This window comes from Myxine glutinosa, chromosome 7 (assembly GCF_964187855.1).
Source record: "Myxine glutinosa chromosome 7, kmMyxGlut1.1, whole genome shotgun sequence".
NCBI classification, from domain to species: domain Eukaryota; kingdom Metazoa; phylum Chordata; class Myxini; order Myxiniformes; family Myxinidae; genus Myxine; species Myxine glutinosa.
Window position 1 is genome coordinate 186,777,025 of NC_136267.1, and position 24,103 is coordinate 186,801,127.

The 24,103-nt window shown below is 45.2% G+C and overlaps 1 protein-coding gene across 2 annotated transcripts in view; it reads right to left on the minus strand.

Moving 5' to 3' along the window:
* Positions 1-734: 734 nt before the first annotated feature.
* The window catches only part of LOC144892855 (uncharacterized), a 30,640-nt gene continuing 7,271 nt past the window's right edge, over positions 735-24,103 (minus strand). For both annotated transcript variants that reach the window (XM_078781187.1, XM_078781186.1), the window contains one exon: positions 735-1,048. In XM_078781187.1, the coding sequence (XP_078637313.1) occupies positions 906-1,048 (143 nt within the window). In that variant the 3' untranslated portion in view covers positions 735-905. The remainder of the gene's footprint in view (positions 1,049-24,103) is intronic.

A 24,103-nucleotide genomic window follows, 5' to 3' on the forward strand; every position in this document is an offset into this window, starting at 1 on the left:
AATGAAAATGAAAAAAAAAAATACCAATGAGCTCGTTCGCGAGTTTTTGCTTATTTCAGCACGACCGGACCGGTATGCTAAAGATTAACTCAAAAGGATAATCAAACGCGCGTTGAGCAAATAACTTATCGGCTTAATCGCCAAAACTATGCAAATTTAGCACAGAAAGTCAAGGGTCATTAAGCAAAAACAAGGAGGTCAAACAGTTTGTGATACGCCACAAATCGGGCGCGGCAAATCTAGTCCCACACGGGTGCGGCTAGGCCCGAACACAAAGGGCTAATAACTCAAACGGGACGTCAAAGTAAACTAACAAAATGAACCAACTCGGTTCAAATAACCCAAATAAACCAAAAATACAAACGAAAACGGAAGAGGATGAGAAGGAAATGTCGAAAATGGCATGGCTCGATGAGCAGCAAAATGGCGTGGCGTGGCGTAGTAGAAGTAGTAGTAGTAGTAGTAGTAGTAGTACTAGTATTAGTAGTAGCAGCAGCAGTAGTAGTAGTAGTAGTAGTAGTAGTAGTAGTAGAAGTAGTAGTAGCGTTGGTAGTGAGATGGGTGAACGCTGAGGGCACGGACCTTTGTTCAGTTCATTAGGTCACCAACAGGTAACAGGGTCGGTGGTGGCGGCGAGTCCGAATACGCACCTCAAGGGCCCGGCACATGTGCCGATACCATAGCAATATTACACACAACACTGTGAAGCGAAAATACAAGATGCTGAAGAGATCGCCAATGCTCACGTTCAGTTTTATTCACACATCAACAACAGTCGAAACGACAACATCACATGTGAAGCACAACAACCACTGAGTTTGATTCTGTTCAATTGAGATTATGTAATCAAGTCAACGTAGGTATATAAAGACATAACTGGAAAATATACAAAGCAGGTTGGAATCTCAATATGGTGTCTCATGGAAGTTGATCACGTGGTTGGCTCTACGTGTGGCCAGAAGACGCAGAAACAGCCAGGTGAGCAGAGACTGCTCGTTGTGTGATGCCTTGCTTGAGTCATGTTCTTCTTCTTCAGGAAATTCAAATTCTACAAAGCAAAAGGTTTTACATCACAGCTTCATCTATGAGTCAACAAAGGTTCACATTCACAACAGGTATGAGGGTCAATCAGTAAGTCCAGAGAAATGTAAAATGACGGTGGCGTTAGATTGAAAAGGTCAAAGTTTCCATATTGTAAAGGACAATGTAAAACAACAACAACCATTTCCATTTCAGTCATTGACTTTTTGTCAGACTTTCCCCTTTGATACAATGCAGGCTTTGTTATTGGTTTGAAATACCATGAATTGGTTCTTTGCACATTTTTGTATGAAGAGCAGAGGATAGTTAAAATACAGGATGTCCCAAGGTGAGGAGAGCACGTCGGAGTTGGACGCCATTGCAGGGCGGGTTTGAGGGTATTCTGTATCCTGTGTTGCCTGCATTACGGTCCATCCATCCTGTCATTTGGCCAAATTTAATCTTCCGGGGTGCCGGGAGGAAGTTATCAAAGATGAAGACATAATGATGCCTGTTATAGATTGTCATTCCAAATCCTCCTCCATACTGCAAGCCCGAGAGCCTGGATCTTTTCCCCTCCCCCATAGTTAAACAACAACATCAATATCAGCGTCATAGGTTATACATATATATCCGGGTCTTGCGATTAGCCCGAGTGAATTACGATATTCAAGATGGATGCTGCGTGGGCCGGTGTGGATGGATGATAATTACGGTAGTGTGGCGGGCACAAGGGACAATAATTCCGCGCACCAGCGGGTGGCGCGAACATCCAGGCGGGGAACGAAAATGCACGCCCCGCCTTTCGACCGATCGGCCACGCCCGGGGGCAAGACGTGGCCTCGGGACATATATGCGGGCTCCAAGCTCGAGCCCGCGCAGTGCTGAAGTGCGAGCTCTTAATAAAGACTCTTTGTTTGTACCAACGCGTTGTGGCCTACCTCTCTGGCAATCGAGTCGTGTGTGCACAGCACCACAGTAGGACTAATAATCGTTATGTTATTGGTTAATTATTAATGTAGGATTGCTATGCTTACGGATGTAGTATTATTATTAGTATTATTTTGCTTGTTGTATTAAGCGACAGACTTAGCTATGCTTCTGTGTTGTTACAGACTGTACTGTTCTCGTTGAATAAAGCCTACGTTGTGTGACCTAACGAATCAAGCCTATTCCATTCACTCTTCGGCTTATCACAATATATTCAGCGAGAATTTTCATAATGGAGAAGTTCTTACGTCCTGAGCGGTTTGAAGCAAACTCAAACTCCAGCAATGCTGCAAAGGAATGGAACCATTGGTACAAGACGTTCGACAACTTCTGGAGAGCAACTGAGCATCACGAACCGGAGAAGCTAACTGTGCTCGTAAACTATGTAGCTCCAAGTGTGTACGAGTACATCGCTGTTTGTGAAGATTACGACACTGCCATACAGACCTTATGAAACATGTATGTTAGACCAAAGAAAGAAGTATATGCACGGCACCTATTGGCGAGTCATCGACAACAACCGGGTGAAACCCTTGATGAATTCCTGCAGGCATTGAAGTGTTTGAGTGGAGACTGCAATTACAAGGCTGTGACTCCTGAGAAATACAAAGAGGTGTCCATCCGGGATGCTTTCATAAGTGGATTGCAGTCTCATGTCATCCGCCAATGGCTCCTCGGGAATAAAACGTTGGATCTCACGACAGCTTTTGACCAAGCTCGGGCCCTTGATCAAGCGCAGACGTGTTCTGAGGCATATACGGCACCTGTAACACCCCTGAACGCAGTCATAACCTCTTTGGTAGACAAACCTCTTGCGGAAGCCGAACCAAGGACTTACCGACCTACTCCTCCAGATGTCTCTCAAGTAGTCGCTGCCTCTGGGAAACAGCCGAAGTGTTTTTTCTGTGGGAACTCTCGACATACTCTATGTTTGTCTGGCTCGGGATTCTGTGTGTAATAAGTGCGGGAAAATGGGGCATTTTGCTAAAGTATGTAGATCGTCTGGGCTGAGGGCTGCAGCTATGCTCCACACCTCAACCCTAGCTACGATATACACAGCATTACTAGGAAACCTTTCTAAGGCAACAGTTAATGTGCTTGTGAATGGTAACAAGTGTAGAGCACTTTTGGATACTGGGAGCTCGGAAAGTTTTGTGTGCCAGAGGCTGGTTAAGGTGTACAAACTATGTGTACACCCAGGGACACGTAGAGTATCAATGGCATCAACCTCATTGTTGACACGAATAGCTGGACATTGTTTAGTGAACCTCGAGCTGAAGGGCTGTACATACCGTGATGTTCGACTCTCCATCTTACCTGACCTATGTAGTGATGTAATTTTCGGCCAGGATTTCATGAAACATCACGAGTGTTACTGTGCAGTTTGGGCGAGATAAACCACCACTCTGTCTGCACGCTAGCTACCCTCTCCATACCACCTCCACCACTTTTTGTCAATCTCACTCCCAACTGTAAGCCCATTGCTGTCAGATCAAGAAAGTACAGTGCACCAGACAACTGTTTCATTGAGTCAGAAACGAGGAGGTTGCTCGAAGAGGGCATTATTGAGCCCAGCACCTCGCCCTGGCGAGCTCAAGTTGTAGTTACAACGAATGAGCGACACAAAAGGCGGATGGTGATTGATTATTCACAGACAGTCAACCGCTTCACGCAACAAGATGCCTACCCACTACCAAAGATAGACAATTTGGTCAACAAGGTAGCGCAGTATCAACTATACAGTACTATCGACCTGAAGTCCGCCTACCACCAGGTCCCTATCAGAGATGGAGACAAACCGTATACTGCCTTTGAGGTGTGTGGGCAGTTGTATCAATTTCCCAGGATTCCATTCTGGATGACAAATGGAGTCACCTGTTTCCAACTGGTGATAGATCAGTTTATTGCAGATAACGGACTGTCTGATACCTATGCTTACCTGGATAACATTACTGTCTGTGGCAAAAGTAAGGAACAGCATGACAATAATCTTCACAAATTTCTCGAGGCTGCCAAGAAGTTCAACATAACCTTCAACCTTGATAAATGCTCGTTCTCTGTAGCCTCAGTTGGTCTCCTGGGATATACAATCTCGAATGGGTTAATTAGGCCCGACCCAGAGAGACTTCGGCCACTCCGTGATCTTCCCCTTCCAGTGGATAAGGGGTCTCTGCGTCGTGCACTGGGTACGTTTTCGTACTACTCACAGTGGATTGTTAACTACTCGAAGAAGGTTGGCCCCCTTGTTCAGGTCGGTTCTTTTCCTATGTCTGATGCAGCCCAACAAGCTTTCAATGATCTGAAAGCAGAGGTGGAGAAATCGGTGGTTAATTCTATTGACGAGTCCGTTCCGTTTGTTGTTGAGACAGATGCTTCTGACATTGCGATAGCTGCCACACTCAACCAAGTTGGGAGACCCGTGGCATTTTTTTCTAGGACACTGAATGCGAGTGTGAACACTGAATGCGAACATTCTTCAGTGGAGAAAGAGGCATATGCCATTGTTGAATCATTGCGTAAGTGGCGACACTATCTGACTGGACGCCATTTCACCCTGATCACTGATCAGGAGTCTGCAGCCTTCATGTTTGACTCAAAGCAATCGGGAGAGATCAAGAATGATAAAATACAAAGATGGAGGTGTAATGAAATTGTGTCTAAGTTGAACCCAGGTGCTATGCTGCCTTCGACCACCGAGAGGCTTCCATAAGAACTCGGACGGACATCGCTCCGACACATTCCTGTGACATTTATTCTGTGTGGTAGTGCATACTCGAATGGTGCGTATTGCTAGATGTTCCAGGCTTGCTTGCACTAAATTGCTAATCCATTGTTACTTCTATGATTATGATATACTGATACAATGCTTGCGATTTCTTACAGGTGTTGCTAGAGATCGAAACTGAATTAAACCTACTGTGGACAATGTTGTAGATCTGGTTTTTACAACAATTAATTCAGTTTCCTCTCTTCGTCCTGAACGAGAACAACATGGCTCATAAGCTGATCCAAGTTCCAGTTTTCTGCGCGAACCCCCAAGCGCCAGACACATCCGCTCAACTGCTACACTGGCTGAAGCTCCTGACTAATCATCTGAATTCGCAGGAGGGAATCACCGCTGACACGAAGCTTGCGGTGTTGCAATCCAAGGTGAATCATACTGTGTACATGTCCATTACACAGTGTGCTACGTACGATACTGCTGTGGCCGAGCTGAAACGTATCTACATCAAAACACGAAGCGCGGTCTACACCCGACATTTGCTTACGTCTCGAAGACAAGAGCCCATGGAGACTATAGACCAATTCGCTCAAGACCTCCGACGATTATTTACGGACTGTACTGCTGAGGTATGCACCCATGCACAAGTCTGTGATGACCTTGCTCGCGATGCTTTTGTCTCAGGCATTAGATCGCAGGTCGTCAGACAAAGACTACTCGAAGAAGACGACTTGACCCTAGAAACAGCCCTTCGGTTATCTCACGTGTACACCGAAGCACAGGTACAAGCCGACTCGTATGAACACCCATACGTCACTGCAGGGATATCCCGACAGACACGACCGGAGAGAGCTACCGCCGAGTTAGAGGATGCTGCATCCTCGCCGGAATTGGAGGCACCTGATGTGCTCGAGGACCCCGACCCGAGTTTGACAGCGGCTGCTGCTGCTGGACCCAAGCCAGGAAATAATGCTAAGTGCTATTTCTGCGGGAACCGGAACCATCTCAGGTCAGTTTGTCCGGCTAAGGAGGCGAAGTGTCATTTGTGTTCGAAGACGGGTCACTTTGCAAAAGTTTGTCGTTCGTCGCGAGGCCGGCGAGCTCGCTCGACGCTGAATGTGCTTATCTCCGCGCCCACGGAACGAACGGCTCCTCGCGCGCCTCGCCCGGCCTTGATTGGAATCACCCCCTCTCCGTGGGCCCCGAGCTGAGAGCTCGACCTTGATGAGACTTGCCGCGCTGACTAAACAATTCGTGCAATCACAGCGGTACGCGGCACGATCGTCCTTGACAGGAATTCTTTCGACGCCCAGCCCTCTTCCGGGTTTGGCTCCCCGATCTGCGTATGCTGGCTTCGAATCTCCGCGGTTGGTGTGAGCGCCCTCTGGTGGCAGCACGACCGACCTACGATCCACTTTGACCACACGAAAGCTGGGATCTTCGCGCGTGGCACGAGCGCCCTCTGGTGGCAGCACGACTGGCCTACAAGCGACTTCAACTGCACGAAAGACATTAGCTGGGGTCGGATCCACACGCGAGGCTCGAGCGCCTCCTCTCGACGACGACATCTGCAGGGCCACCTGGCCTGTCCCGCGCTATTATCCCACTCATGATTGAAGGAATTTTTGCAAATGCTTTAATTGACATGGGATCCACTGATAGTTGTCGATTTTCGACTTGTTCAGAAGCATGGCTGGCCGATTCTTGGGACAAAACGCAGAATCTTCATGGCTTCTCACGGGCTATGGCTCAGCACAAAGGGGGAATGTCGACTGAAGCTTGTAATTAAGGGTCGAATGTTTCCGGATGTGCATTTAATGGTCTCACCAGCATTATGTGCAGAAGTTTTGCTAGGACACGATTTTCTCCGGCAACATGGGCGTTTTGAAATGTAATTTGGTGGTACTGATACTCTTGCTTTGTGTGCTCTTGCAGGGATGGAAATTGAACCACTGTCGCTGTTTCCCAATAGGACTACTGACTACTCCGGTGGCTGTTAAATCGCGACGCTACTCACGGGCGGACACGCAATTCATTGCTGAAGAGACTGCGCACTGCGCAGCTGTTAAATGAATTTATTATAGAACCTAGTCGGTCGCCTTGGCGGGACCAAGTTTTGGTGGTTCGAACAGAATCGCACCGCAAACGCATGATAATCGAATATTCGCAGATGATTAATCGGTTTACCCAATTGGACGGCTACCCGCTCCCGGGAATGAATTCTCTGGTACGGCAGGTGGCACAATATTCGGTATACAGCACTCTCGATCTTCGTAGTGTATCATCAGATTCCAATCTCAGAGGCAGATCGCATCTACACTGCGTTTGAATCCGGACAGAGGTTGTACTAGTTCACCCAGCTGCCTTTCGGGGTCACGAATGGGGTAACGTGCTTCCAAAGGGCTATGGACGACCTCATCGCTAAGGAGAATTTAACCGATGTCTTTGTTTATCTGGATAATCTCACGGTTTGTGGGTATGACAAAGAACATCATGATGCTAATCTGAAGCGCTTCCTCGAGGTTGCACACAAGTATCGCCTGACTATGAACGAGGCTAAATGTCGCTATTCTGCTTGAACGATAGATCTCCTGGGGTACACCGTGACCCACGGCTCTATTGCTCCAGATAAAGAGTGTCTGTGACCCTAGCTCGACATGGTCCCGCCCTGCGATTGAGCTTCTTTGAAGCATGCTCTCGGGCTGTTTGCTCATTACTCTAAGTGGGTTCAAAATTTTTCCGAGAAGTTCCGCCCACTTGTCGATTGCAATGCATTCCCCATGAGTCGCGCTGCTAAGGCTGCTTTCCATGGCCTGAAGTCTGACATAGCTGGCACTGCTGTGTCGACGATAGACGAAAACAAGTCCTTTGTTTTGGAAAGCGATGCTTCGGATCACGCGATAGCTGCTACACTCTCTCAAGGGGGGCAGCCTGTGGCTTTCTTTTCAAGGACTCTGTCCTCCGCAGAGCAAAGACACTCATCTGTTGAAAAGGAGGTGTACGCCATCATTGAGGCTATCAGGCGCTGGCGGCCATATTTGCTTGGCAAATGTTTTGAGATCATTACGGACCAACAAAGTGTTGCCTTTATGTACGACACGCAACATGCTCAATGCATTAAGAATGAGAAAATCACTCGCTGGCGGATTGAACTAGCCGATTTCTGTTACAAGATCAAATATCGCCCGGGGAGGGATAACCTCTTGCACATGCTTTTGCACGGCCTGCGGTGTGTGCGGGTCTCACCCCCTTTGATGATCTGTGCATCCTTCATGACACCTTGTGCCATCCGGCGTGACGCGTTTCGCTCATTATGTGCGCAGTCATAACTTACCCTATTCCGTTGAGGATATTCGTCGGCTCTGTTGCACCTGTTCCGTATGCGCTGAACTTAAACCTCGTTTCTACAATCCTCCGATGGGTACGCTGGTCCAGGCCACTCGGCCGTGGGAGAGATTGGCAATGGACTTCAAAGGACCCCCTGCCGGCTTCACGTAGTTCTCGTTATTTACTCACGATCGTTGATGAGTTCTCCAGATTCCCTTTCACTTTCCCGTGCAGCGATATGTCTGCGGCTACGGTTATCCGGTGGCTGCAGATCTTGTTTTCTATGTTTGGGAATCCGGCCTTTGTGCACACTGATCGAGGTGCGGTGTTCTTATCCCAAGATGTGAGACACTTCTTGCTCCAACATAATATCGCTTCTAGCTATACTACACCGTACAGGCCTCAGGCGAACGGACAGGTGGAACGATTTAATGGCATCATATGGAGAGCCGTTACTCTGAGCCTGAAGTCCCACGGACTAGGGCTGGACCGATGGGCTTGGTCGCTACCTGGGGCGTTAAGTTCGATCAGGACTTTACTGTGCACCGCTACTAATCAAACTCCCCACGACCGTATGTTTCGCTACCCGCGTCGATCGGGCAGTACCCGTCCTCTGCTGGGCTGGCTTGCTGAGCCCAGACCGGCCTTCCTCAAACGCGTGGTTCGCACAAGTAAATACGACCCTCTCGTTGACAAAGTGCATGTTCTCCAAACCAATCCCGAGCACGCTCATGTACTGTTGCCCAATGGACGGGAGTCTACAGTCTCAGTGCGCCATCTTGCGCCATGTGGGGACACTGACGAGCCGGCTTACGGTATAGTCGATCCGACAATGGAAAACCTACCGGTTACTCCATCGCCACATGCACCCGATCCGTATGGCTTTGTGGGGCTACCGCCGTCACCCGACTTAGGCGGACATTCCGATGCGGGGGATTCCGGCCTCGGGATGTGGTACCTGGTGTCTATCTGACATGCGCCGGGAGAGAAATTCGCCGCCCTGACCGCTATGGTTGGACTGACTGACAAAGACTGACAACTGCTGCTCATTGATATTACTCTGCTGCTAACTGATATGTGCTGCTGGCTTGATTCCCGCCAAGCGGAAGTGTAGTTTTAACGGCGGGGAGAATGTAATGACATTGTATCTAAGTTGAACCCATGTGCTGTGCTCCCTTCGACCACTGAGAGGTTTCCATAAGAACTCGGACGGACATCGCTCCGACACATTTCTGTGACATTTATTCTGTGGTAGTGCATACTCGAATGGTGCGTATTGCTCGATGTTCCAGGCTTGATTGCACTAAATGGCTAATCCATTGTTACTTCTATGATTATGGTATACTGTTACAATGCTTGTGATTTCTTACAGGTGTTGCTAGCTAGAGATCGAAACTGAATTAAACCTACTATTGGGACAATGTTGTAGATCTGGTTTTTACAACAGGAGGATTGAACTTTCCTGCTACAACTTTGATATGCAGTTCCGACCTGGGAGCGAGAACATAGTGGCAGACACTTTATCCAGAGCATACTGCTCGGCAATCAGTACAGATACCATAATTGAACTGCACAATTCTCTCTGCCACCCCGGCACTACAAGGATGGTACATTTCGTAAGAACTCGGAATCTTCCCTTCTCTGTCGAGGAAGTGAAGAAGATAACGGCCTCCTGTCCAGTGTGTGCTGAGTGCAAACCAAGCTTCTATTTAAGATATTATTACACATCTATTTTTAGATATATGGAACACATAATTGTATTGGACTTGCTACGTTTGTTTTGTCTTTTTTCAGGTTGATGTAAACAATGGCAACATCATTTGGTAAAGGTCAGAAAAGGAGGAGTGATGAAATGACCTCTGGCTGCTGCATTATTTGCAACCAAGACTGTTATGAAGACAAAAGCAAGACATCCCCAGAAGCTTGGGAACATTTGAAACAATATGCAAACAAGTGGATAGGACTCGATAGATATGGTAGTTTATTTGACAACGTTTCATGGGAAAATGGACCAAATGGTATATACTACCACAAATTGTGCAAAACTCAGCTCACAAGTAAGCAAAAACTAGAGCATGCTTTGAAACGTAAAAGCAAAAGTGAGCAACCTCCTACACAGAGTAATCCTGGAGGCCTTGTTACTTCTAAGCTAGATGCTGAAAGAAGAAAATCACGTTCAGCCACAGGAACAATACATGATAAGCATTTATGCATTTGGTGTATGAGGCCTGTTGATACAAAGCATCCTGGGCATGACAAGTTTCACACCATGGAACAGATGGATGCCTGGAACATTTTCAAAAGTCATACAGTTTATCTGGAGGATGAGAGTATGAGAGACAGACTTTTCGCACTTATTGAATCAACGCCAGATCCCTTTGCTGCTGAGATTCGTTACCATCGCTCCTGTTGGAAACTACACATATCGTCAATGCAAAATGCTTCTGGTGATGAAAAGAGACTCCATGTACAACGCATACATTTATCTGAAGTAAAACAGATGTTTCACCAACATGTGCGTGATGTTATATTTCAACAACATGAATTTCGTACCTTACAAAGTCTACTTCAAGACTACACTGGTATGTTACAGAACTTTGGCATGACTTCAATTGTGAAATCAGCCTACCTGAAATCCATGCTGCAAGAGGAATTCCAAGACAAAAATGGATTTCATGACCGTTTTCATAAGAATGAAAGTGCTTTAGTGTTTGACACCTCAGCTGGAGGTACCTATGTTGAAGCAGCAATGAACAGTTGGGGGCATTAGCGATGAGAATCTTGCTGAGACAGTAGCCCAAAGGCTCAGAAGTAGGGCATCAACTATGTCAATCATATCATGGCCACCACATCTTGAAGAACTGATCAAAGAAGAAGAAATAGATGAGCTTTTGTGGTTATTTGTAAGTCTTCTAAAAAAAACAACAAAGGCTGCAAGCAACAAGGAAAAAGATGATCCTGAAGTCTTTGCAATGGCATCACATCTCTCCTCATTTAGGACAGGGGCACGCACATCTTTCAAAGCTAGGTTATCTGTCACACTGCATGGTTTGAAAAGAAGCCGAGAAATTGCTGACCTTTTACAGAAATTTTCACTTGGGATCAGTTACAAAGACATACTGCATCTCTACGATGCTTGGACCAAGTATGACTTAGAACAACAATACTAGTCCTATTGAGTTGGCAGTTGGCATCCCTGGTACAGCCATAATGGACAATGATGACTTCAATGATGATACACTGACAGGAGCAAACACATCGCACCGCACAAATGTGATGTTTGTTCAGCCAGAAAACCTTGTGAATTATCAATCAACGTCACCTGAAGCTCTTACAGTTCCGAACTCCAGTGATGTAAAACGTATGTGTGTTGACCAGCATGTAGTCCAGCCATACAAAACAGTGCAGCATAGAAGTCCAGCTGTGCGCACAGAAATTGATATTACTCCAAAAAGCAGTGAAATACAGCAAAGGAGGGGAATTATCCACGCACTTGTACGTTTGAATGAGGACCAAACACCACGAACACCTGAGACACAAGATAAGTGCTTTTGCTGGTTTCCAGGCAACAGTCCAGCCATCTGTTGTGAAAAGCAAGCCCGATTACTTCCTGACATTCCCTCGCCCTCCAAACAAGATGGTTGTACATGAAGTGATGTGTAGGATTGTTGCAGCAGCAGAATGTAAGAGCATGCCCTTCATTCAGTTAGTTGGTGACCATCCTGTGTACGCCCTCACAGTGCAAATCAAGTATGAACACCCAACACAATTCAGCATTATCTTGCCGCCTATGGGCCCTTTTCACTTACACCGCTCTTTTTTTCTGCAATGGATAAACGTTTCCATGGATCAGGACTTGCTGACATTCTTGTTGCAACCGATGTCATTGCAGAGGGACCAGTTGATCAAGCCTTACGAGGTAAACACTTCAAGAGAAGTATCACATGTCTGAGGCTCATGTATGAAGTTCTGATGAGACGAATGATCACCAAAAGTATTCAAAATGGAGTCACATACCCAGATGAGGTAAAAGTTCACTTAGAAATTGTACTAGACCCTTCGTCTATGCCAGAGCAACGTCAGGAATCCTGCGCTCTTCATGAAGCTAATCCAGGAGTCACAAGCATTGGCACATGAAGTAGAAAGGATAGAAAGTTCAAATAGTCCTATGGCTCGATTCTGGTTGAACATTCTACAAATGACTGAAATTTTGATGATGAACTTGCATGCTCCAAGAACTAGAAACTGGGAAGAATTCAAAGCATCGCTCAGGCTGATGATACCCTGAATACAGGTCTATGATAATGACAAATATGGCAGGTGGATTGTAGAGTACTATCTAGAAATTGAAAGTCTTCCAGAAGAGAAAGCCAAATACATGAGAGAAGGTCTGTTTGCACAGTCCATAACAGGAAAACCATACTCTTGTCTCGCACTTGACCTATGGATTGAAATGACAATGAACAAGGGCTCCAAGATGAAAGCTGGTTGGCATAAAATCTTGAAAAATGAGAAGATGCTCCTCTCTGATGTGCGCAATGTAAACTCGGTGAACAGAGTACGTTCATCTTTACATGCATTTGCAAACACACGAGTCACATCAAGGACACACAGAAAATGCTCCAACTCGCATCAAACAAGATGAGCAAGCTGTCCAAGATTTACATAGTTGCATTACTGAGTTTGACTGTGATCCTTTCAGCATGAACAACACTAGACTGAGATCACTGATGTCTGGTGTTCTTGCTTCTGATGAGCTTGTCAGTGACTTTGATTCAGCAGAGGAGGATGGAGAGAATTTGCTCGAAACGTTCTGCAAAGATAGAATGTTCACTAACTGCAAATCTTTTCATACAACCATTCACAGGAATTCAAGAAGAAATTTTAGCAACCCACCACAAGCAAAAGATGCTTCTGCTGCGAAGATCACCAAGTCCGAAGCTATGGAAACAAAGCAATGGCATCAGTCATTGCACTCCTGAAGCACACAAGGACAAGTTCCTCCTCTCAGAAGTGATGGAATATAGAGTCACTGAGGAGTGTCTGCCAATATTTAATATAAATGGCACAATGAGAAAGGGTCAAAAGTCAAAACTTGTAGAAGCACTGAACATGGAAAAAGTTCAACAGTTACCAGATGAATTCATAGCTCCAGTCGACATGGGTTTCATATGGCACTTATGCACCCCTTCAGCTGAAGATCGTAACAAGCCAGATGGAACAAGCTACACATGGGCAGATTATGCTTCAAAGATACTTTCTGTTGTCATTAACAGACACTCATCTGCAAGTAAAATTGTTCTCGTTAATGACCCATATGACTTACCTTATTCTATCAAACACAGCGAGCACAGCTCGAGGTCAAACAAATCTGGCTGCCTCGATGGGCAAAGAAATGTCTTCATGAAATCATCAGATAAATTCCCATCACCAAAAGCATTTCAGGACCTACTATGTAGCTCAGCAAACGAGCAACGTTTACAGATCTTCCTAAAGAGTGAGCTACGTGTGTTATGTCAAGAAGGCCTCAATGCTGAAATCATATATTCTGTGGGTTCCAAATGTGAGAATTTAACAACAGGAGGTCAAGTTCATGATTTTGAATGTGCACACATTGAAGCTGATACAATTCTCCTTTTCATCTATTCTCAAATTCACAAAGCAGAATCCAAACACCAGTCATCCTAGATGCAGAAGATACAGATGTTATCGTGTTGGCTGCACATGCTGCTCCTAAGATTGATGGGTTTCTGGCAATAAGACGGAAAGGAGAAATCATCAACTGCCAAACCATTTGTACCCAGGCTGTGTCTGAAATAATTGTCCCTCTTCATGCACATACAGGTTGTGATACAACAACATCATTCTTTGCACATGAGAAAAAGACTCTAGGAAAAAGGATTATCCTTCGATTAAGCCAGGGCTATGCTGCAGCCTGTTGGCAAAGAGATCCCTGCAACGAGAGGTTCTTGGATAACATGGCCATGTTCACTATTGGATTCATCGACAATGACAAAATTAGCTTGTCTCTGGGGGAAGCTCGAGCTCAAAAGTGGAAGAGCATGAAAAGGAAGTAAACCCGAAGAATTCCACCTGACAGAGTCCCATGACCTTAAGGTGAAGAGAGTGAACTTCCAGACATACTTACTGCTTAACTTTGAAAAATCTGATCCTGCTACATCTCCCTTGACCCATGCATGGACCCTGGAAAATGGCTTGTGCAAGACAGTGCGACATCTCAGGCCAGCACTTCCCAAAACCTTGCAAGAATCAACCATTCCAGATTATTCTTCTGTTTCAGAGGAAAGTGACTCTGATGAAGATGAATATCTTGATGATGACGAACTTTCAATATATTGTGTATGGCTTGGGCCACTAAATTGCTTACTTTAGTTTTATATATATATATATACCATTCAGCATACATTTTTATGCAAATGTAGATTGTTGTGTATTAATAGATATGTAGGCATATCACTTTGACCTATGAATCTAATTTTATGCAATCCATATAACCAGTTCTGTTAAAGTATATGTTTACCTCTAGTAAAAAAAATACTTACAATGTACAGTTGTACAAGACTATTTAACATGTTGACAGATTACTTTGATTAAGACTTCTAATTTTGTCTTCATATTGAAATTATTATCCTAATCCATGTCATTATTGTTCAACATGCCTTTCACCAGTTTCGGAACATACACATGTATATATAAATTGTTGATTTGTGGTGAAACAGTGAAATTTTGTTTAGAAATGAAGTAACTTTTAATTCTACATTATTTTAGTTGTTCTTTTTGAATTCCTTGACCTCAAAAACATATATTTAGACACAAAAATCATCTTTCTAACTTAATTAGAAGTGGAAATATGGCCAAATCAGTATTATTGGCGGCCATCTTGGATTCCGCCGTCTGGTGGAGTTAGCCCACACTTTTGCAAGGGATCCCCCGGCTAAAAATTTTTAGTATTGCCTTATCATCCAAAATATGCCTTCAAACCATGGTCCTGAGAAAATGGTCACGGAATCTATTAGCTGGTCCCCTACTATCATGCTTGTTTTAAGCGACAGACTTAGCTATGCTTCTGTGTTACAGGCTGTACTGTTCTTGCTGAATAAAGCCTACGTTGTGTGACCTAACGAATCAAGCCTATTCCATTCACTATTCGGCTTACCACAATGCCCATTTAGTAAATGAGGGTTTAAACGCAAATCCACAGGAGTGTGGAAACAATGATTCGACTCCATTTTGAGGAAATTAGGAGTCAGGCTGCCGATGTTTCCCAAACCCAACACTCTGGGGACCCCCAGACCCCTTTGGGGCAATGTCTGACTTATCGGAATCAGAGGAGGAGGTGGATGTGACGGTTGTAGCACAATCAATGGTAGATCAGCCCCAAGTCCCTCCTCATCTTGTTCTCTCGTTTCTCAATGAAACTTACAGACAACGGAATGTTGTCATTTTTGATCATTTCCCCGACTTGGCTTCCTTTATTCAGGCTGCAAAACTGGTCCTAAAAAAAAATCCGAGGAACTAAACCTCACAAAATCACAGTTTCATCGACTAAAGAAAATAATAACAAAGGCAAAGTTTGAGTTTTCTCAGCATCAGACAAAATTCACAAACAAATATGAAGACACTCACTCTTGCAACTCTCAATATAAATGGTGGTGGGGTGAGTAACATCCGCCAGATCCAAGTAAATAGTTTATTCAAACGGAAACAAGTTGATGTGATCTTACTGCAGGAAACTCATATCATTGAGAAGGTTGAACATGACAGGTGCAGCATTTTTAAAGGTGAATGCTTCTTCAGTAACATGTCGTCTGTACCTGCTGGAGTTGGGTTCTTGTTAAAACCAGGACTTGTACCTGACTCTTGCCTCTTTCAGGAGGTGATAAAGGGCCGGTTTGCTTCCCTGGAACTGGTGATTAATAAACTAAAATTTATTATTTTTAATGTATATGCACCAAGTGAAAGTACTGACCGTAAAACTTTCTTTACTGTAGTGGTAAACCAATCAAAATTGTTTGACCTCAATCAGTGCATATGCATGGGGGGTGATTTCAATTGCACGTTTGAGCCAAAATTGGACAGAAACTCACCAGAACCACATCCCGAAGCCCATGGTGACCTCTCCCATTTCCTTTCAGTCATGGGGTTTCTTGATGTATTGTGCTTGATACACCCAAATGACCAACAGTACACATGGTGTCAATGTTCCAATGGTCAAGTGTCCGTAGCGAGACTTGACAGATGATACATCACCCCACGTTTTAGGAATATAACCTTCTCGAATATTGTCCCGTCTATCTTGTCTGACCACCACTTGGTCACGATGGGCCGATCCTTTCCTAAGTTTAAGCATACCAGTGCCTATTGGAAATTTAACACTTGACTTTTGGATGATGCCTGTTGTCATGTATGAAGCTGCAAATATTCACCGTTGTATCCCTACACCGTGACCGTGGGTTTATTTCCGTTTTCCCGGAAGTTACGGCCCAGCTCGGATGGCGCTGTGGTGAATTGGCCCTGTATCTGCAGAGTCAATAAACGTGTGCTACAATCGATCGTAGTCTGTTGAGATACCTAACATGGCGACAAGGATAAACATCTTGACCATGACTTCTTTCAGCCATATCGATGAATTCGACCCTCATGAGGGAGATTTTGACACGTATTCTGAGCGGTTGTCTTTCTACTTCGAGGCAAACGACATCGCGATGGAAGCCCAGATGAAGGCCGTCTTCCTGTCCGTTTGCGGGGGTGAGACGTTCACACTCATTAAAAACCTGATTCGTCCTCGGACAATCCAGGAGCTCAGGTATGCAGAGCTCAAGGCCGCTTTGAAGGAACATTGTAATCCATCTCCTTCAGTCATCCTGTGTCGGTTTAATTTTTACATGTGCAGACAGCATCAGGGTCAGTCGATTGCAGACTTCATGGAAAAACCTCAAAAAACTGTCACATCTGTGTGAGTTTGGGGACATGATTGATGACATGCTCCGTGATTTGCTGGTGGTTGGCATGTCCGATGATCGCACTCGTAGACGCCTGCTTGCTGAGAGAAGACCGACGTTCCAAAATGCCAGAGACACCGCCATTTCCATGGAAAGTGCGGAACGCAATGCTACGAGCATCGGTGCCACTCGCTCGTCTGGTACCAGCCCTGCTGTAAATCGGTAGGATCATGTTCAGCAAAAACGTTGGGACAAGGCTCTTCGTCAGAAGTCGGTGCAGTCTCAAACACACAACAAATGTTTTCGGTGCAACGGAAAGCACCCTCCCGGAGACGTGTCGGTTCAAAGATGCCACCTGCCATTTCTGTTCGAAAACTGGCCCTATTGCTCCAGCTTGCATCACTCGCAAATCGGGAAAAGAGAAAGCTGCTGACAAGAAGATTCATCGGTTTATCTGTTCGGAGGAACCTGAGCTTGACCAGGTGAGCTCTGTTTCTGACAACTCAGAATCGTGTGACCTGTTTCATACTGATTCTCGCCATAAGCGGGACCCTTTTCTTGCCACTGTTGTCAACAATCGACCATTGCAAATGGAGGTCGACACTGGTGCGGCTGTCTCGCTCATCAGCCATGCTGTTTTCACAAACCTGTGGATTGATGCTGACCGACCCCATCTCAAACCTACTACCTATGGACTCTCCACCTATACAGGTGAGAAGATTGTTCCCTGCGGTACATGTGACGTCACGGTGGGCTACGATAACCATGAGTTTCACCTACCCCTGATTGTCATTCCTGGAAAGGGCCCTTCCTTACTTGGCAGGAACTGGTTGAGCATAATTCAATTGAAGTGGAAAAGCATTCATCAACTCATGGCAGCCAACGTTTCTGCTACCGCAGCGTACACACTCAAAAATGTGCTGGATACGTACCTGGATGTCTTCAAGGATGAGCCCGGATGGATGGATGGATGGATGTCTTCAAGGGCATCATCCAAAACAATAAGTCATCCAGTATAGCTGGGCATCATCCAAACAACGAGTCCTCCTGTATTGCTGGGCATGGTGTAAACGATTAGTTGTCCTGTATTGCTGGGCATGGTGTAAACGATGAGTTGTCCAGTATTGCTGGGCATGGTGTAAACGATGAGTTGTCCAGTATTGCTGGGCGTGGTGTAAACGACGAGTCCTCCAGTATTGCTGGGCATGGTGTAAACGATGAGACATCGGCCTTACGCCACAGCAAGCGAATAGCTTTTTGTTCTTTATATAATTGAAATATGATCGGCATCTTTTTTTGACAGAACTCAACCACAGAAATTTTGTTTCTCTTCCGAAATTTTATTGGAGTTTATTGGATACTTGGAAAAGGTCATGCCTGTTCAAAAATGTATCCAAGGAGGAATTAATAACGTGTGTGATCTGAAAGATTCATCTGGAGTTAAGTGGAAACCTGCTGGGTTGGCAACCTGTTGGATTTACATCTGCCCAACTTGTGTGGTGTTGTCATATGGTTAGGAAATGTAGACAGCTAAACAGTGGATGGGAAGGTGTTGGTATCATTGAGGAGTTTCGGTTAAGTTTCCCTGAAATCAAGGTGCTCCCTTCTTCTTTTCAGTCAGAGATAGACCATAACCCCCCCTCATGCCCCTCACCCATTTAATCTTGTGAACAAGACTGGAACTTGTGATTTCTCTTGACAAAGTAAAAATGTATCCCTCTCTGAGAGAACACGAATAGCATTGTGGTCAGAGCGGTTCAGGTCGGGTTCTCCCTCTACTCCACTTTGGCCTCGTATGTGTACCTTACCCACACATGGTGTGCTAGCGGATAGACATTGGAGGTTAGCACACTGGGCCCTTCCCTCCAATATTGTTGTTCTCTATCTCACCATATTAATTCCTCTATCCCCTCCTGCTTCGTATTAATACGGAGCAGGATGACACCTGCACACCTCAAGTTATCTCAGAGCCCCAATAACCAGTAATTGAAAGTTTCCCGGAAAGTGGTTCCGACATGTCCGAGGAGGAATCTTACGAAATTGAGGATTTTCTTTCAACAAATGAATCCAATGTCTCACCAACCCAAATATTGAAATTCCTCAACAACACTTTTAAAAAAAGACACGTATACATTAAAGATCATTTTTTGACCTGCACGGTTTTCTGACTTTGATAATTCTTTGATTCTGAATCTAAGGTTCCTCACCCCCAAATTACTGCTCTAAAATTCACCGACAATTCTGTCATCACTCACCCTGAAGGAATCAAGAGGGAAGCTAGACTCTTTTTCTCCAACCTTTACAAAACAAAGGAAGTCGATTTAAATGGTGTCGCTCGCTTGTTTGATGGTGTTTCCACCTTAACCCCAGAGCAAAGGCAGAGCCTGGAGAAACCACTCACACTTGAGGAACTCTCCATCGCATTAAAGAGCCTTGGCAAAGGAAAATCACCTGGCATTGATGGTGTAATGTATGTTTGAAGTGCCTGCAATTCAGAAACAACTACATTGTTGTTATTGTTGTTTGTTGTTGGTTGTCCTGAGGGACCCAGAAAAATAAACAGACTTCCGGTGTGTACCGGATGGCCTAACATTGGAGTCCTGCTTATGTTACATGGTGTCAGAAATAATCTGCAAATAACTCCGTCAATCTGTGCCATCTGAATCTGGTATCTGAGATACATAAACTATGGCATCTGTTAACTTGGAGTACCCCACGATTGACTGGGATTCGGCTTCGTTATATCAGGAATTTGTTCGATTTCGAAACCACGTTGGATTTGTGTTAGACGGTCCGTTGGCCGTTCTGCCCGATAAACGCAAGGCAGGCTGGCTTGGAACATGGATCGGAGAACAAGGACGCGAGATATACAAGACTTTTGAGTGGACTGAAGGTGAGAAGGATGATCCCAACAAAGTTTTGGACAAACTTGAATTGTATATTCATCCACGAAAAACAAGCCTATCGCGAGGCATTGACTGTTAAACAGGAAATAAAGCTCTGAGGAATCGTTTGACAACTTTGTTAAGGACTTGCTTCTCATTCTCTTGGACTGTGAGTACGCATGACCTGAATATGTGCTTGTGGATGCGATCATCCAAGGTGTGTATGAGCAGGTCCAGGAACACCTGCTGGACAGAGGTGAGGAACTTACACTGGCCAAAGCTCTTCAAGTGGGTCAGCAATATGAATTTTCAAAGAAGCAAATTCGCATTGGCCATGATGAGGACACGAGTCTAGCTGCTGTACACTACAACAAAGCGAGGCCGAAACCACAATCTAACCCAGCGCCACTACCGCCATCACGCAGGAGACCAACCCCGAATAGATCCCGGCCTGAGGAAGGATGCCAACGCTGTGGTAAATATCCTAACCATGTATGGAATCACGGTGAATGTCCAGCAATTGGATCTATGTGCTCTCACTGCAAGAAACCGAATCATTGGCTTGCAGTTTGCAGTCGACGTGCTAGCATACAACGCAGTTGGACGGTGCTTATGCTGATACAACCGAGTATATGGATGAAACTCATGGGAAAATTCGGTGGATCAGTGCACTGCAGACAATGGCTGCATCATCTGGTGATAAATGGAGGCAATCTCTCTTCGTATCAGGAAGGCAAGCGACCTTCAGAATTGATACCCGAGCTCGCTGCAACACAATGACACCATCTGATTATCAGCGTCTCACTCACACTGGTGAACTCCGTCAATCGGCCAAGGTATTGTGTACCTACTCTAATCACAGGATAAAACCCATCGCAGCCCTGGATCGTCCTGTTCAGTACCGTGGCAAGACAGTCACCACAACGTTTGAAGTGGTTGCTCTCCCACAGGAAAACAATATCCGGAGATACAGCTGAAGTTCTGGGTCTGATCATCAGACTCGAATCCGTTGGAAATGAGGTGGACTCGGGTGACGTTCTTACTGAGCTGAAGGAGTAGCCGGATCTTGTGCGAACTACTGGAACTTTGCCAGGAATGTATACAATTAAAGTGCAATCTGGTGCGAAGGGAGTAGTACATGCTTTGCAGCAACAACCAGCTTCCCTCTTGCCACGTATTAAAACCTGATTGGAGGAGATGGAATCCGATGAATACATTGCCAAAGTTAATGAACCAACTGAATGGGTCAGCTCAATGGTGGTTTCTCTGAGAAATGACAAACTGAGAATGTGTTGATCCATCTGATCTGAACGAGGTCATCAAGAGGGAGCACCAACCCATGTGCATTGTTGAGAAGGTCGATGCAAGTATACCTAATGCCAAGGTGTTCTCAGTGTTTGTTGCAAAGTCAGGATTCCTACAAATCAAAGTGGACGAGGAATCATCTTATCTGACAAGTTTCAATACACCGTTCGGTAGGTATAGGTGGCTTAGTCTTCATTTTGGATTAAAATGTGCACCTGAAATTTTTCAGAGGATTATGGACCAGATGACTGAAGGCATTGATGGAGCATTCGCAATCATGGATGACATTCCTGTAGCTGGTCCAGACATGGAGTTGCATGATTGAATCCTGAAAAAGGTCATCGAGAGAGCAACAAATTACAATCTGAAGTTGAATCTGCAGAAGTGTAAAATCCTCCAGTCACGGGTACAGTACGTAGGACATGTACTGTCTGCTGATGGATTATCTCCTAATCCGGCCAAAGTAGAGGCAGTTAACAGTATGCCGATTCTGACCGATAAAGAAGCTACGAGATGTTTTGTCAGATTTATCACGTATCTGTCAAAGTTCATCCCTCGTTTGAGTGACGAGTTAACTCCACTCTGAGAGCTGCTGAAATCAGACATCGAATATCAATGGCAACCAGCTCAATCGAGAGCATTTGAGAAACTGAAGAAACTTTGCTGTCATCCACCTGTTCTTGCATACTACGATGTCAACAAACCAGTCGAGATTCACTGTGATGCCAAAGTGGACTTGGTGCAGTTCTCATCCAGAACAGAGCCCTGAGTTTTACAATTCTTGCTGTTGCATACAGCCTCCATGATACAATCAACTGGAAAAAGACAGAGGTACTGTGGCTTGAATCCCTTACCCACGCCCCCCCCCTCCATTTCCCCCACACTCCCCATCTCCCCCACACTCCCCATCTCCCCCACACTCCCCATCTCCCCCCACAAGTATCACTTGGAGAAGAGATTTTTGGGAGTTTTTCTTGGTCCTGGAGATTTCATCAAGCATAACTGGGAAGGTTTGCCTGAACGCATTGAACTGCTTATAATAAAATGGAAAGGGTTACTCTGCCAATTGTCTTTCCGTGGCAGAGTATTGGTCATAAACAACCTGGTTACCTCCATTCTGTGGCACAAGGTTTTGGTTCTGTAACCACCCGATGGGTTAGTCGACGAAATACAGAAAAGTTTTCCAGTCTTCTGGAAGAAACTCATTTCTTCTGGTCTGGAAAGCATTGGCTATGCCCAGAAAGGTTTAAATTTGCTGATATCTGAGGGTGTTCAAGGACTTGTCAACGTAAAAAGCCAAATCATGGCTTTTCGTCTTTGCACGATACGGTCCTTTTTGCATGAGCCTGTTGTGCCTTGGAGGCCCCTTGCATGCTGTATTTTGGGTCAAGTTAAGAATTTTTGTCATGCTCAGGAGCTCTTCCTAATGGACTGGACCAAGTTTGATTTCTCTTCACTCCCTTTCTTTCTATCTAAGTTTGTTAAATGCATGGCAAGCTTTCACAAGCAATCGCGATCATACTGCATATGAGAGCTCCATGTTTTTTAACGAGCCACTGGTTTATAATTCACTTTTTGAAGGTTTTGATAACAGCAGGGCCTTCATTCAAAAGTTTGTGGCTGCATCAATAACTAAAGTGTGCCACCTTAAAAACAATGCCAATGATAAGTGGCTAAGTGTTGCTGCTATTGCCTCAGCGACTGGCGTTAGGTCACCTCGCCAAATCGACAGATGTTTAAGGGTGGTGCTTCGTGCCCATGGTACCTCCCAACCTTGGTTGGTTCATCCTGTACCTCCCTCTGAGCCGAGCCTCTCTCCTTTCCCCAACCTTCTTTTGTCTGCCTCTGAAAACTTGGAGCCAATACATTTTGGCCGCTCCTTTTCCTCTTCCAGTGATAACCGTAAACCCTTATATCTTCAATGTTTAAAAGCTCTTTTCCCCTCCTGGTCTACCCCAGCACCTTGTAAGTGGTCTGCAGTCCTGCCACACACTCCTCCTTTCTCCCCAAACTGGGGATGTTTTCCAAACTGGGGAAACTGGGTATTACAAAAATCCTGTGCCAAAACGTGCTGGTGATCTCAATGGAGAATCGCACATTGGATAATACCTACAAACTCTCTTATTCACCACTTTTCACAAGCGATAAGTGATCAGTGTCCCTTTTGTGGACAGTGAAACCTTGTCCCATGAGTGATTAGTGTCCCTTTTGTGGACAGAGTGAAACCTTGTCCCATGAGTGATCAGTGTCCCTTTTGTGGACAGAGTGAAACCTTGTCCCATGAGTGATTAGCGTCCCTTTTGTGGACAGAGTGAAACCTTGTCCCATGAGTGATCAGTGTCCCTTTTGTGGACAGAGTGAAACCTTGTCCCATGAGTGATTAGTGTCCCTTTTGTGGACAGAGTGAAACCTTGTCCCATGAGTGATTAGTGTCCCTTTTGTGGACAGAGTTAAACCTTGTCCCATGAGTGATTAGTGTCCCTTTTGTGGACAGGGTGAAACCTTGTCCCATGAGTGATTAGTGTCCCTTTTGTGGACAGAGTTAAACCTTGTCCCATGAGTGATTAGTGTCTCTTTTGTGGACAGGGTTAAACCTTGTCCCATGAGTGATTAGTGTCCCTTTTGTGGACAGAGTTAAACCTTGTCCCATGAGTGATTAGTGTCTCTTTTGTGGACAGGGTGAAACCTTGTCCCATGAGTGATTAGTGTCCCTTTTGTGGACAGAGAGAAACCTTGTCCCATGAGTGATTAGTGTCCCTTTTGTGGACAGAGTGAAACCTTGTCCCATGCATATATTCGATGCAATCGTTTAACTCCTCTTTTTATTTTCTCGAAAGTGCTATTTCCACGTCTTTTTCTTGGTTTCAGTTTTCCAATTTTCATTTTTGGTC